General features: G+C 40.9%; 1 protein-coding gene across 4 annotated transcripts in view; it reads left to right on the top strand.

Annotated features, from left to right (window-relative positions):
• Positions 1 to 16,210, top strand: part of LOC106565284 (replication termination factor 2) — a 53,530-nt gene extending 37,320 nt beyond the window's left edge. Inside the window, exons 6-9 of one of the 4 annotated variants that reach the window (XM_045691400.2) lie at positions 643 to 750; positions 4,755 to 4,809; positions 14,853 to 14,930; positions 15,427 to 16,210. In XM_045691400.2, the coding sequence (XP_045547356.1) occupies positions 643 to 750; positions 4,755 to 4,809; positions 14,853 to 14,930; positions 15,427 to 15,617 (432 nt within the window). In that variant the 3' untranslated portion in view covers positions 15,618 to 16,210. Of the gene's footprint in view, positions 1 to 642; positions 751 to 4,754; positions 4,810 to 14,852; positions 14,931 to 15,423 lie in introns of all 4 variants that reach the window. The other 3 variants (XM_045691399.2, XM_045691402.1, XM_045691401.2) reach the window with 3 other exon arrangements.
• Positions 16,211 to 16,670: the final 460 nt, after the last annotated feature.

The raw sequence follows: 16,670 nt of genomic DNA, 5'->3' as shown, positions 1-16,670 counted from the left end.
ATTATTTACTAGGGCTGGGAATTGCCAGTCACCTCACGATACAATATTATCCCAATATTTAGGTGCCGATACGATTATGTATTGCGATTCAATACTGTGATTTTTGAGATTCCATGGTCCAAATATAATGCTCACTATATGTCTGCTGCAGAGGGACAAGAGGGAGCAATGATTTTTTGTTGTTGTTGATCAGTCATGGAAATAAAAGCTCCCTATTTAAAAAGTAGATGGAGAACAAGCTATGAAGGAAAAATACAGAAGTTTTGGTGCAGGTAGACAACTGGCGCAAAAATGATACGATTATTGTCAAAATGATACTATATGATATATTGTCAAAAATAATATCCCAATTATATAACTATTCCCACCCATCACCTTCTTGCTTCATGTCCTTGTTGTTGTGGCTCTAAAGTACACAAAATACATGTTTATACGTTCTATATTTGCATTGAACATTGTGAATAAAATACAAGACGACATACCGTAGTGGAGTTTAGAATCCCTACATGCGTTTTCCTTTCATAAACCATCCCTGTAATGTTAAATTAATGGATTCAAATAAGATACTCAAAAGCATAACATATGTCATCAAAATAATGTAGAAGAATGTCGGGGCTTAATAAAACCTTCTCTTGGTTGCAGTGTGGCGACCCGTTCAAAGACGAAAACCTCGTCGTCCTCAACGGGACCAAGGAAGAGGTGGAAAAACTGAGGGAGAAAATGGAGGAGAAAAGGGCCAAGGCAACAAAGGTACACATTCGTAGAGTTTTCAAATAAAAAATGTAGACATGCATATGCATTGACGTCAGTGAAAATCGTACTTACTGTAAGTGGAAGTAAAGATTCTCCCCTTACCGGTTATGTCAGTTACCTGGAATTTACTGTAACATTAACCACGTTTCCATCCAACCATTTCATGCGGATTAATTACATGATGCATAAAAAAAGCAATGGGCTGATGGAAACATGAAATGCCAGTGCAATTGTATAAATGCCGATAGACAATTCATTCGTTCGACATGGTGGAATCTTTTTGTGTCTGTAAAATGAATTGTGCGAGAAATGGTGGTGGAAACGACTTTATTCGCAAATATTGATATAATAACAATCATATTGATGTATACTTGGAGTCACATGGCGATATGTTGTGTGGTCCTCCCACTACGATTTGGGAAAGCGTGCAGTTTATTAGGCTACAGATAAGTCTTTTTATTTTTTTTATCATTAACTTCACATGGTGGTGAATGTGCAAGGTGATGCGCTTGATGCTCCTTTCCAATAATATCCAGGGTCTTATTCTGGTGACATGATCCATGCTTGGCTGCCGTTTGACAAATACAAATAATATCACTCTTATCCATAATAATCTCAAAAAGTAGGTAGCCTACCAGCACTGTATCTGCGAGCTGTTGGCTAGAGCGCATATGCCAAGACCAGAGTGGGCACATTTTCTAAACAAGTTTTTGTGACTGGCCGATTTTAATTAGGGCTGATTTCAAGTTTTCATAACAATCGGTAATTGGCATTTTTGGACACCGATTATGGCTGATTACATTGCGCTCCACGAGGAGACTGCGTGGCAGGCTGACCACCTGTTAAGTGAGTGCAGCAAGGAGCCACGGTAAGTTGCTAGCTAGCATTAGCCAAGGTAAGTTGCTAGCTAGCATTAAACTTATCTTATAAAAAACAATCAATCTTAACATAATCACTAGTTAACTACACATGGTTGATGATATTACTAGTTTATCTAGCTTGTCCTGCGTCGTATGTAATCGATGCGGTGCCTGTTAATTTATCATCGAATCACAGCCTACTTCGCCAAACGGGTGATGATTTAACAAGCGCATTCGCGAAAAAAGCACTGTTGCACCAATGTGTACCTAACCATAAACATCAATGCCTTTATTAAAATCGATACACAAGTATATATTTTTAAACCTGCATATTTAGTTAATATTGCCTGCCAACATATTTATTTTAACTAGGGAAATTGTGTCACTTCTCTTGCGTTCTATGCAAGCAGAGTCAGGGTATATGCAGCCGTTTGTGCTGCCTGGCTCGTTGCGAAGTGTGTGAAGACCATTTCTTCCTAACAAAGACCGTAATTAATTTGCCAGAATTGTACATAATTATGACATAACATTGAAGGTTGTGCAATGTAACAGCAATATTTAGACTTAGGTATGCCACCCGTTAGATAAAATACGGAACGGTTGCATATTTCACTGAAATAATGATAGTTTCCGGATTTGACCATATTAATGACCTAAGGCTCGTATTTGTGTGTGTTATTATATTATAATTAAATCTATGATTTGATATTTGATAGAGCAGCCTGACTGAGCAGCAGCAGGCTCTTAAGCATTAATTCAAACAGCACTTTCCTACATTTGCCAGCAGCTCTTCGCTGTGCTTCAAGCATTGTGCTGTTTATGACTTCAAGCCTATCAACTCCCGAGATTAGGCTAACAATTACTATAGTGCCTATAAGAACATCCAATAGTCAAAGGTATATGAAATACAAATGGTATAGAGAGAAATAGTCCTATAATAACTACAACCTAAAACTTCTTACCTGGGAATATTGAAGGCTCATGTTGAAAGGAACCACCAGCTTTCATATACAACTACAGACCAGTATCCCTTCTTTCTTTTCTCTCCAAAACTCTTGAACGTGCCGTCCTTGGCCAGCTCTCCTGCTATCTCTCTCAGAATGACCTTCTTGATCCTAATCAATCAGGTTTCAAGACTGGGCATTCAACTGAGACTGCTCTTCTCTGTGTCACGGAGGCTCTCCGCACTGCTAAAGCTAACTCTCTCTCCTCTGCTCTCATCCTTCTAGACCTATCTGCTGCCTTTGATACTGTGAACCATCAGATCCTCCTCTCCACCCTCTCCGAGTTGGGCATCTCCGGCGCGGCCCACGCTTGGATTGCATCCTACCTGACAGGTCGCTCCTACCAGGTGGCGTGGCGAGAATCTGTCTCCGCACCATGCGCTCTCACCACTGGTGTCCCCCAGGGCTCTGTTCTAGGCCCTCTCCTATTCTCGCTATACACCAAGTCACTTGGCTCTGTCATATCCTCACATGGTCTCTCCTATCATTGCTATGCAGACGACACACAATTAATCTTCTCCTTTCCCCCTTCTGATAACCAGGCGGCGAATCGCATCTCTGCATGTCTGTCAGACATATCAGTGTGGATGACGGATCACCAGCTCAAGCTGAACCTCGGCAAGACGGAGCTGCTCTTCCTCCCGGGGAAGGACTGCCCCTTCCATGATCTCGCCATCACGGTTGACAACTCCCTTGTGTCCTCCTCCCAGAGTGCTAAGAACCTTGGCGTGATCCTGGACAACACCCTGTCGTTCTCCACTAACATCAAGGCGGTGACCCGATCCTGTAGGTTCATGCTCTACAACATTTGCAGAGTACGACCCTGCCTCACACAGGAAGCGGCGCAGGTCCTAATCCAGGCACTTGTCATCTCCCGTCTGGATTACTGCAACTCGCTGTTGGCTGGGCTCCCTGCCTGTGCCATTAAACCCCTACAACTCATCCAGAACGCCGCAGCCCGTCTGGTGTTCAACCTTCCCAAGTTCTCTCACGTCACCCCGCTCCTCCGCTCTCTCCACTGGCTTCCAGTTGAAGCTCGCATCCGCTACAAGACCATGGTGATTGCCTACGGAGCTGTGAAGGGAACGGCACCTCCATACCTTCAGGCTCTGATCAGGCCCTACACCCAAACAAGGGCACTGCGTTCATCCACCACTGGCCTGCTGGCCCCCCTACCTCTGAGGAAGCACAGTTCCCGCTCAGCCCAGTCAAAACTGTTCGCTGCTCTGGCACCCCAATGGTGGAACAAGCTCCCTCACGACGCCAGGACAGCGGAGTCAATCACCACCTTCCGGAGACACCTGAAACCCCACCTCTTTAAGGAATACCTAGGATAGGATAAAGTAATCCTTCTAACCCCCCCCCCCCTTAAAAGATTTAGATGCACTATTGTAAAGTGGTTGTTCCACTGGATATCATAAGGTGAATGCACCATTTTGTAAGTCGCTCTGGATAAGAGCGTCTGCTAAATGACTTAAATGTAAATGTATATGGTCTCATGTTCTGAGCAAGGAACTTAAACGTTAGCTTTTTTACATGGCAAATATTGCACTTTTACTTTCTTCTCCAACACTTTGTTTTTGCATTATTTAAACCAAATTGAACATGTTTCATTATTTGAGACTAAATTGATTTTATTGATGTATCATATTAAGTGTTCATTCAGTATTGTTGTAATTGTCATTATTGTAAGTATATATATATATATATATATATATATATATATATATATATGTATGATATATATATATATATATATATATATATATATATATATATATATATATATATATGTATATATTGTCCGATTAATCGGTGTCTGCTTTTTTTGGTCCTCTAATAATCTGTATCGGCGTTGAAAAATCATAATCGGTTGACCTCTAGACTAAACCATCAGTAGAGTTGAAAATGCGATGGGAATTTGGGAACTTGCATGGGAATTTACCAACAAAATATATTTGATGTGCACTACGTCATCACGCAGAACCTTTTATCCGCAGAAGGTCAGTTTGATGGAAACACGTCTCTGGTGGGAAAATGTGCATATTGTTTGATGCAGATTCAAGAATATTTGCATGAAAATCTGTCGTCAATTGGATGGAAACCTAGCTATTGATCCTTTTTTTTCTTTTTGTAGAAATCAAAGAAGAACAAAGTTGCTGAGACTGTTGCCAAGCCATCTGACTCAAAAGGTAGGAAGTGACAATGATGCTTGACAAATATCATATTTTGGTTTTATATACACACAGGCAGAAATTGGTACAACCAGTTTGCAGAATGAATTACAGTTTTGCTTTTCTATATTGATATTGCCCCCTGCCTTGCTCAGTTGCCACCCACTTAAAATCATTTGGACTTTCAATGGAATTGATTAACATTTTGGGGATATGCGTGTAGCGCTCCTGACATAGATTTCAATTGAAATTATTGAGAAAACAATGGGAGAAACGGGTGTAAATACCATTAAAAAAGCATAACATGCCAATCACACCAATCTTCAGTCATCTAAGGTTATGTCTGACAGAGATCTACATGGTGATGGAAAATATGTCCACAACGGCCAATGACATGAGCTAGCAAAGTAACCATGCAAAGCTTGACCATATTAGTTGCTCAAACACCAATTGCTCATATTTGTTTTGGATGCTTTTGGTTGCGTGATAGAACGCATTACTTTGTATTATGTAGACTTGGGTTGTGTTCCAAACGGCACCCTATTGCCTATGTATTGCACTTATTTTGACCAGGGCCCATATGGCTCTGGTCAAAATTAGAGCACTATATAGGCAATAGGGTGCCGTTCTGTATTGCTTAGTCTGTATGTATGTGTATAGGTTTGTTCCTTATTGGTTAGTTATTTACTTAATAATGCCCGAGAAGCTGGTGTTTGGAGGATATATTGTAGAGGGCCGACAAATCGTGACAATATATCCTCCAAACACCGGCTTCGAGGGCATTATCGCTTTTATACACCGGGTTACCAATATATTCAAATAATGATTTACATATTTTCATTAATGTTATTTTGATACATTTCTTTTCATACTATTTCCTCCTTCCACAAGCTATAGTCCCGACACAAATCTAGGGTTGCTACCCAAACCGGTTGGACGTTTGTTCTATCGGTTCGAGTTCCAGAAACGTGACCCAGTCATTGTCTTTTTGTTCTGTATCTATGGACGCAACCGAGTTGTTCGTTCTAAATGTTCCAATGCCATACTGGCTGGCAACATTCTTATCCCGTACTTGCTAGCTAGCCAACTACAGCTAACTTACTGTAATGTCAAACATTGCAGCTAGAATAACAGCAAAGTAGCTTCATTTGCGTTTGTTTAAGCTATTTTGAAGTGATATTTATTTAAATACAGTGTATTCGGAAAGTATTCAGACACCTTGACTTTTTCTACATTTTGTTACGTTACAGCCTTATTCTAAAATGGATTAAATTGTTTTTTTCCCCCTCATCAATCTATACACAATACCCCCATAATGACAAAGCATTTAGAAATATTTGCAAACTGGAATAACATTTACATAAGTATTCAGACCCACCTTTGGCAGTGATTACAGCCTCGAGTCTTCTTGGGTATGACGCTACAAGCTGCACACCTGTATTTGGGGAGTTTCCCCCAGTCTACTCTGCAGAGCCCCTCAAGCTCTGTCAGGTTGGATGGGGAGGGTCGCTGCACAGCTATTTTCAGGCCTCTCCAGAGATGTTCAAGTCCGGTTTCTGGCTGGGCCACTCAAGGACATTCAGAGACTTGGCCCGAAGCCACACACTTGTTTAAATCCAAGATGGCGTAGCAGTCAGACGTCTTTTGTTCTTTGTCTTGTCGTGTCCCATGTATATACAGAGCCTTGCGAAAGTATTCGGCCCCCTTGAACTTTTCGACCTTTTGCCACATTTCAGGCTTCAAACATAAAGATATAAAACTGTAATTTTTTGTGAAGAATCGACAACAAGTGGGACACAATCATGAAGTGGAACGAAATGTATTGGATATTTCAAACTTTTTTAACAAATAAAAAACTGAAAAATTGGGCGTGCAAAATTATTCAGCCCCCTTAACCTCTATGGGCTAGGTGGGACGCAAGCGTCCCACCCGTGGTGCACTCCATCAACAGCAGGTGCATTTCAAGAGCGGCAAATTTGAATCCAAATAAATGTCAAAATTCAAATTTTTCAAACATACAACTATTTTACACCCTTTGAAAGATAAACATCTCCTTAATCTAACCACGTTTTACGATTTCAAAAAGGTTTTACGGCGAAAGCATAAATTTAGAGTATGTTAGGACAGTACATTTACAAGAGTTGTGTGTAATGTTTTGTCAATTCAAAGACAGGGTCACCAAAACCATAAAACCAGCTAAAATGATGCACTAACCTTTTACAATCTCCATCAGATGACACTCCTAGGACATTATGTTAGACAATGCATGCATTTTTAGTTCTATCAAGTTCATATTTATATCCAAAAACAGCGTTTTACTATGGCATTGATGTTGAGGAAATCGTTTCGATACAATAACCGGCAGTCAAGTCAGCACCACAAATTAAATAATTAAAATTAGAAAACATTGGTAAAATATTATATTGTCATTTAAAGAATTATAGATTTACATCTCTTGAACGCAATCAACTTGCCAGATTTAAAAATAACCTTACTGGGAAATCACACTTTGCAATAATCTGAGCACTGAGCCCAGAAAAATACGCGTTGCGATACAGACTAGCCGTCATGTTGGGGAGATCTAAAATCGAAAATACTATGTAAATAATCCATTACCTTTGATTCTCTTCATCAGATGTCACTTCCAGGTATCACAGGTCCATAACGAATGTAGTTTTGTTCAAAAAAGCTCATCATTTATGTCCAAAAATCTCCGTCTTGTTAGCACATGATCTAAGCCTGCCGGACTTCACTTCATGAACGAGGGGAAAAAATATATTTACGTTCGTTCAAACATGTCAAACGTTGTATAGCATAAATCATTAGGGCCTTTTTTAACCAGAACATGAATAATATTCAAGGTGGACGAATGCATTCTCTTTTATAACGTATTGGAACGAGGGTACCCAACATGAACTCGCGCGCCAGGTGTCTAATGGGCCATCATCGTTCCATGGCTCTTGTTCGGTCAGATCTCCCTCCAGAAGACTCAAAACACTTTGTAAAGGCTGGTGACATCTAGTGGAAGCAATAGGAAGTGCCAAAATATTCCTCAGCCCCTGTGTTTTTCAATGGCATAGGTTTAAAGGTAATACAACACATCAGGTATCCACTTCCTGTCAGAAAATGTCTCAGGGTTTTGCCTGCCAAATGAGTTCTGTTATACTCACAGACACCATTCAAACAGTTTTAGAAACTTTAGGGTGTTTTCTATCCATATATAATAAGTATATGCATATTCTAGTTACTGGGTAGGATTAGTAACCAGATTAAATCGGGTACATTTTTTTATCCAGCCGTGCAAATGCTGCCCCCAGCCCTAACAGGTTAAGTTAATACTTTGTAGCGCCACCTTTTGCTGCGATTACAGCTGTAAGTCGCTTGGGGTATGTCTCTATCAGTTTTGCACATCGAGAGACTGAAATTTTTGCCCATTCCTCCTTGCAAAACAGCTCGAGCTCAGTGAGGTTGGATGGAGAGTGTTTGTGAACAGCAGTTTTCAGTTCTTTCCACAGATTCTCGATTGGATTCAGGTCTGGACTTTGACTTGGCCATTCTAACACCTGGATATGTTTATTTGTGAACCATTCCATTGTAGATTTTGCTTTATGTTTTGGATCATTGTCTTGTTGGAAGACAAATCTCCGTCCCAGTCTCAGGTCTTCTTCCCCTATTGATCACCCGGCTACGCATGCCTCTCGTTAATATCAGTATGCCTTGTCCATTACTGTCCTGGTTAGTGATTGTCGTCTTATTTCGCTGTAGTTCCACCTCCCACATATGCGGTGACATCACCTGGTTTAACCTCTTGGGGCTAGGTGGGACGCTAGCGTGCCACCCGTGGTGCACTCCATCAACAGCAGGTGCATTTCAAGAGCGGCAAATTTGAATCCAAATAAATGTCAAAATTCTAATTTTTCAAAAATACAACTATGTTACACCATTTGAAAGATAAACATCTCCTTAATCTAACCACGTTTTACGATTTCAAAAAGGTTTTACGGCGAAAGCATAACTTTAGAGTATGTTAGGACAGTACATTTACAAGAGTTGTGTGTAATGTTTTGTCAAGTCAAAGACAGGGTCACCAAAACCATAAAACCAGCTAAAATGATACACTAACCTTTTACAATCTCCATCAGATGACACTCCTAGGACATTATGTTAGACAATGCATGCATTTTTAGTTCTATCAAGTTGATATTTATATCCAAAAACAGCGTTTTACTATGGCATTGATGTTGAGGAAATCGTTTCCCTCCAATAACCGGCAGTCAAGTCAGCGTCACAAATTAAATAATTAAAATTAGAAAACATTGGTAAAATATTATATTGTCATTTAAAGAATTATAGATTTACATCTTTTGAACGCAATCAACTTGCCAGATTTAAAAATAACCTTACTGGGAAATCACACTTTGCAATAATCTGAGCACTGTGCCCAGAAAAATACGCGTTGCGATACAGACTAGACGTCATGTTGGGGAGATCTAAAATCGAAAATACTATGTAAATAATCCATTACCTTTGATTCTCTTCATCAGATGTCACTTCCAGGTATCACAGGTCCATAACGAATGTAGTTTTGTTCAAAAAAGCTCATCATTTATGTCCAAAAATCTCCGTCTCGTTAGCACATGATGTAAGCCAGCCGGACTTCTCGTCATGAACGAGGGGAAAAAATATATTTCCGTTCGTTCAAACATGTCAAACGTTGTATAGCATAAATCATTAGGGCCTTTTTTAACCAGAACATGAATAATATTCAATGTGGACGAATGCATAGTCTTTTGTAACGTATTGGAACGAGGGTACCCAACATGAAGTAGCGCGCCAGGTGTCTAATGGGACATCACCGTTCCATGGCTCTTGTTCGGTCAGATCTCCCTCCAGAAGACTCAAAACACTTTGTAAAGGCTGGTGACATCTAGTGGAAGCAATAGGAAGTGCCAAAATATTCCTAAACCCCTGTGTTTTTCAATGGGATAGGTTTAAAGTCAATACAACACATCAGGTATCCACTTCCTGTCAGAAAATGTCTCAGGGTTTTGCCTGCCAAATGAGTTCTGTTATACTCACAGACACCATTCAAACAGTTTTGGAAACTTTAGAGTGTTTTCTATCCATATATAATAAGTATATGCATATTCTAGTTACTGGGTAGGATTAGTAACCAGATTAAATCGGGTACATTTTTTTTATCCAGACGTGCAAATGCTGCCCCCTAGACCCAACAGGTTAAATGTCTCTAGAGACAATATCTCTCAACATTACTCAATGTGAATTGATTGCCCCCCATCTATCTTCAGAGCTCGTGCTGCTAGTTGACCTAAACTGTGACATGCTTAACACCCCGGCCATCCTACAATCTAAGCGGATGCCCTCAATTTCACACAAATTATCAATGAACCCACCAGGTACAACCCCAAATCCGTAAACACGGGCACGCTCATAGATATCATCCTAACCAACTTGCCCTCCAAATACACCTCTGCTGTTTTCAACCAAGATCTCAGCGATCGCTGCCTCATTGCCTGCATCCGTAATGGGTCTACGGTCAAACGACCATCCATCACTGTCAAACGCTTCCTAAAACACTTCAGCGAGCATGCCTTTCTAATTGACCTGGCCCGGGTATCCTGGAAGGATATTGACCTCATCCCGTCAGTAGAGGATGCCTGGTTATTCTTTAAAAGTGCCATCCTTACCATCTTAAAAAAGCATGCCCCATTCAAAAAATGTAGAACCAGGAACAGATATAGCCCTTGGTTCTCTCCAGACCTGACTGCCCTTGACCAGCACCAAAATATCCTGTGGCGTTCTGCATTAGCATCGAACAGCCCCTGTGATATGCAACTTTTCAGGGAAGTTAGGACCAAATATACACAGGCAGTTAGGAAAGCTAAGGCTAGCTTTTTCAAGCAGAAATTTGCATCCTGTAGCACAAACTCAAAAGTTCTCGGACACTGTAAAGTCCATGGAGAATAAGATCACCACCTCCTAGCTGCCCACTGCAGTGAGCCTAGGAAACACTGTCACCACCGATAAATCCACTATAATTGAGAATTTCAAAAAGCATTTTTCTACGGCTGGCCATGCTTTCCACCTGGCTACCCCTACCCCGATCAACAGCCCTCTACCCCCCACAGAAACTCGCCCAAGCCTCCCCCACTTCTCCTTCACCCAAACCCAAATGTTCTGAAAGAGCTGCAAAATCTGGTCCCCTACAAATCAACCGGGCTAGACAATCTTAACCCTCTCTTTCTAAAAAAATATGTCAATTGTTGCAACCCCTATTACTAGCCTGTTTAACCTCTCTTTCGTTTCGTCTGAGATTCCCATAGATTGGAAAGCTGCCGCGGTTATCCCCCTCTTCAAAGGGGGAGACACTCTAGACCCAAATTGCTACAGACCTATATCTATTCTATCCTGCCTTTCTAAGGTCTTCGAAAGCCAAGTTAACAGATTACCGACCATTTCGAATCCCACTGTACCTTCTCCGCTATGCAATCTAGTTTCAGAGCTGGTCATGGGTGCACCTCAGCCACGCTCAGCCACGCTAAACGATATCATAACCATTACTGTGCAGCCATATTCATTGACCTGGCTAAGGCTTTCGACTCCGTCAATCACAACATTCTTTTTGGCAGTCTCAACAGCCTTGGTTTCTCAAATGATTGCCTCGCCTGGTTCACCAACCACTTCTCTGATAGTGTGTCAAATCGGAGGGCCTGTTGTCCGGACCTCTGGCAGTCTCTGTGGGGATGCCACAGGGTTCAATTCTCGGGCCGACTCTTTTCTCTGTATACATCAATGATGTTGCTCTTGCTGCTGGTGATTCTTTGATCCACCTCTACGCAGACGACACCATTCTGTATAACTCTGGCCCTTCTTTTGCCACTGGGTTAACTAACCTCTTGACAAGCTTCAATGCCATACAACACTCCTTCCGTGGCCTCCAACTGCTCTTAAATGCAAGTAAAACTAAATGCATGCTCTTCAACCGATTGCTGCCCGCCCGCCTAGCATCGCTACTCTGGACGGTTCTGACTTAGAATATGTGGACAACTACAAATACCTAGGTGTCTGGTTAGACTGTAAACTCTCCTTCCAGACTCACATTAAACATCTCCAATCAAATTAAATTTAGAATCGGCTTCCTATTTTGCAACAAAGCATCCTTCACTCATGCTGCCAAACACACCCTCGTAAAACTGACCATCCTACCGATCCTTGACTTCTGCAAAGTCGATAGCCTCCAACATTCTACTCAACTAATTGGATGCAGTCTATCACAGTGCCATCCGTTTTGTCACCAAAGCCCCATATGCTACCCACCAATGCAACCTGTATGCTCTCGTTGGCTGGCCCTCGCTTCATACTCGTCGCCAAACCCACTGGCTCCAGGTCATCTACAAGTCTCTGCTAAGTAAAGCCCCGCCTTACCTCAGCTCACTGGTCACCATAGCAGCACCCACCCGTAGCACGTGCTCCAGCAGGTATATCTCACCTGTCACCCCCAAAGCCAATTCTTCCTTTGGCTGCCTCTCCTTCCATCCCCATACTGTATTTATTTATTTATCTTGCTCCTTTGCACCCCAGTATCTCTACTTGCACATTCTACCATTCCAGTGTTTAATTGCTATATTGTAATTACTTTGCCACCGTGGCCTATTTATTGCCTTACCTCCCTTATCTTACCTCATTTGCACATGCTGTATATAGACTTTTCTACTGTATTATTGATTGTATGTTTGTTTGTTCCATGTGTAACTCTGTGTTGTATGTGTTGAACTGCTTTGCTTTATCTTGGCCAGGTCGCAGTTGCAAATGAGAACTTGTTCTCAACTAGCCTACCTGGTTAAATAAAGGTGAAGTGAAATATAAATAAAAACTCCTGCACTGTCTTGGCTGTGTGCTAAGGGTTGTTGTCCTATTGGAAGGTGAACCTTCGCCCCAGTCTGAGGTCCTGAGCGCTCTGGAGCAGGTTTTCATCAAGGATCTCTTTGTACTTTGCTCCGTTCATCTTTCCCTCAACCCTGACTAGTCTCCCAGTCCTTTCCGCTGAAAAACATCCCCACAGCATGAAGCTGCCACCACCATGCTTCACCGTTGGGGTATTGCCAGGTTTCCTCCAGACGTGACGCTTGGCATTCAGGCTAAAGAGTTCAATCTTGGCTTCATCAGACCAGAGAATCTTCTTTCTCATAGTCAGAGTCTTTTAGGTGCCTCTTGGCATACTCCAAGCGGGCTGTCATGTGCCTTTTGCTGAGGAGTGGCTTCTGTCTGGCTACTCTACAATAAAGGCCTGATTGGTGGAGTGCTGCAGAGATGGTTGTCCTTCCGGAAGATTCTCCCATCTACACAGAGGACCTCTGGAGCTCTGTCAGAGTGACCATCAGGTTCTTGGTCACCTCCCTGACCTTCTCTCCCGATTGCTCAGTTTGGCCGGGAGGCCAGCTCTTGGAACAGTCTTGGTGGTTCCAAACTTGTTCCGTTTAAGAATGATGGAGGCCACTGTGTTCTTGGACATTCAATGCTGCAGAAATGTTTTGGTACCCTTCCCCAGATCTGTGCCTTGACACAATCCTGTCTCAGAGCTCTACGGACAATTCCTTCGACCTCATGGCTTGGTTTTTGTGCTGACATGCACTGTCACCTGTGGGACCTTCTATATAGACAGGTGTGTGCCTTTCAAAATCATGTCCAGTCAACTGAATTTACCACAGGTGGACTCCAATCAAGTTGTAGAAACATCAAAGATGATCAATGGAAACAGGATGCACCTGTGCTCAATTCGAGTCGTATAGCGAAGGGTCTGAATACGTATGTAAATAAGGTATTTCTGTTTTTGTTTTAAGAAATGTGCTATAATTTCTAAACCGGTTTTTGCTTTGTCATTATGGGGTATTAAGTGGAGATTGATGAGGAAAAACAATTATTTAATCGAACAAAATGTGGAAACAGTCAAGGGGTCTGAATACTTTACGACTGCGCTGTACATCCATAACAATGAGCTAACGATGTGCAATTAAAAAATATATATTAAAAAATTCCCCCTGCGCACAAAATATGCTCTCTCTTCAGGACACCGTTGTTCAGAGAAGCTAGCCAACAACACAATAATTTCAAACTGGAGCTAGAAAGACCGCAAACTAGCTGCACTTTGTTTTGTTTGACCTGTTTTCTATTAAAAGGTCTTTGTATATATCCATAAAAATGATACTTATTCATGATTTCAACTTGCTGAGAAAAGCTGCCTGTCCGTCTTATCCCGACTCCATTCATTACTATGGGACAGCTGGCGATCTAATTTGAATATTGAAACAATGTTGCAAATGTTCGGAGAGACAGACAGCAAGGTTTATACAAATCTCTGCTGTTGAAAACTAAATGTTAGTCTAAAAGAAATGAGATAATGTCTAGATTCTTTTAATAGTGGACATCGAGTTTATAAATTGCATGGCTGGGCTGATGACAGTGGATTGCGTAGTCGGATGGAACAGCGTAAATAGGCATGGTAACTTGTAGAATAGACATCAGCTGGAATGTGCTTTTAGCACATAGTGTTAGCTCATAGTGGTTAGAAACAGAAGGTCCATGTTAGCCTTTATGCAATGGGTGGGAATAATCCTGACTACTGATTGGTTAAAACTGCATTCCAGCCAATGTCCGTTCCACAAATTACCATCCTCCAAACACCGGCTTCTTGGGCATTGTCACTTAAATATTGCTCTCAAACTAACCTATAGCTTCGATGAGAAAATGTCTTGATCTGAGGTAGATAAATGTTTGTCAGGTCAAAATGTGTTTTTGTAATGGTTAAAGACCCACTCCAGCCTAATTTGATTAGCTTTTGAAACATACATAATGTTCAATGTATTCATCATATTCACACAATTGTCAAAGATTGTACCTCTCTTTTCAGACACAGACAGGAGCTTTATGAAATGTTTCGGAAACATTCTGTTTTTCTCCCCAAAGTGCCAGAGTGTTATAGATGTTTGTTAAAACATTCTATGTATTTCTTGTTACCATTCATCTCTTTTGTTCCTATATAGAAAATCCAGAGTCCACTGAAACTGTTTCTTCAGAGGGCCAAACTTCAACAGAAAATGGTGGAGACAACAGCCAGCCAGGTATTTGTAGTTTATTTTACTAGGGAGGGATACAAACACATTAAAGGGATACTTCAGGATTTTGAGGCCCTTTATCTACTTCCCCTGAGTCAGATGAACTCATGGATACCATTTTATATGTCTCTGCATCCTGGAATGAAGGAACTTAGAGGTAGTTTCACCAGCCAATGCTAACTAGCATTAACTCAATGACTGGAAGTCTATGGTATGTTCTAGCATGCTACCAGTGACTGTAGACTACCAGTCATTGCGCTAACGCTAGATATTGCCTTTCAGACACTATAACCTCTCCTTACAGTTCATAACTCAGCAGCATGATGTTTCTAACGTTATAACTGTCATTGTAATATTGAGGAAGGCACTAAACCCTTAAAGTGTGTGTGTGTATTTGGGGTGGTTGAGATAGGCAGAAGACCAATTTCCATTTGGCACAAAAAAATGATATTTTATTTTATCCTACACAATTAATGGTAATTTTGTCTTCTCCTGCTAGCAGTCGCTGAACCCCCTGCTTCTTCCAGCACCAAGGTGGTTACACCCTCGGCGGCAACCGGAAGCAAGAGGTCCATCCAGACCATGGAAGAGAAGTCGGAGACCTACAAATCTCTCTTCACCAGCCACAGTTCAGCCAAACGCACCAAAGACCAGACATCCAACTGGGTCACCCACACCCCCTACCATTTCTAAATTACTTCACCTCCCCTATATCACCACCAAGTGGTCATGGCAGGCAACACACAACCAGGTTGTGTATTTGAAGGGTATCTATAAAAAGTTATTCATGACACATTCATAACCCATACTTAATACATTCATAAGAAGTACTTGAGCATTTCATAAATGCTTATGTCAACAACCGCAAGTTGAAAGTTCACATTTCTCTGACAAAGGCAATATCAACTTGCTACTGCTTATGAATGTGTAATATGTAGGTTATGAAACCTATGTCTGTATCCTTCAAGTAAAGTCTTAAGGAATTTGACATTTTTCTTATAGGTATTCTTGGCTCAGGCTAATGAATCAATAGCCTATAGTAAACGCTATTAATGCTCCTTTTTCTAGCAATGTCTGTATTATATGTAGGTCTTATCTAGGTATCTATGGATAGATGTAGATTTGGCAAGTCATTATGGTTTGCTATGCAATATGACATATAAATGTTTTGAAATGATATCACAAGGGCCTAGTTGATCTTTTTTGTATAGGAAGTGGAATAGTGAGTGTTTTTGTGCTGTTCATTCAAAACATGCTTCCAATAAAGCTCATTACTTATGTCTATACTCAATGTTGATGTTTCCTCCAAATAGCTTGTCACCCACCACCCATTAAAATATAGATATGAGGAAAAAAAGATTGTTTTATTCACATGTGCATATTTCATTTTTATTTATATAATTACCTCTGATATACTTTTTTCCGCTTATGTTTGTTGAACCCAAACCATGTCAAAATAAAGACTGTCCTTTTACTTAAAAAATGCATTATTTTTTATATGGAACAACATATTATAGTAGTATGTACAAGTAAAGGTGCATTAGGTCGACTCAATACGGGATTTTTTTGTTGTCCTTTCAATTTGTATTTTGGGTGTATCACCAAACTACTTTGTTTACTGTATATTTATTGTAACTACTGTACCTCACCTTTTCATGACACTGCGGGTGTTTTTCAGGTTTAAGAGTGGATTTATAGGATTTAAGGTATATTTGGATTTCAATTATATTAGCCTACTTTTAGTAC

Source organism: Salmo salar, chromosome 12 (assembly GCF_965601325.2).
Source record: "Salmo salar chromosome 12, fSalSal1, whole genome shotgun sequence".
Lineage (NCBI taxonomy): Eukaryota > Metazoa > Chordata > Actinopteri > Salmoniformes > Salmonidae > Salmo > Salmo salar.
This window is presented reverse-complemented; position numbering and strand designations above follow the sequence as displayed.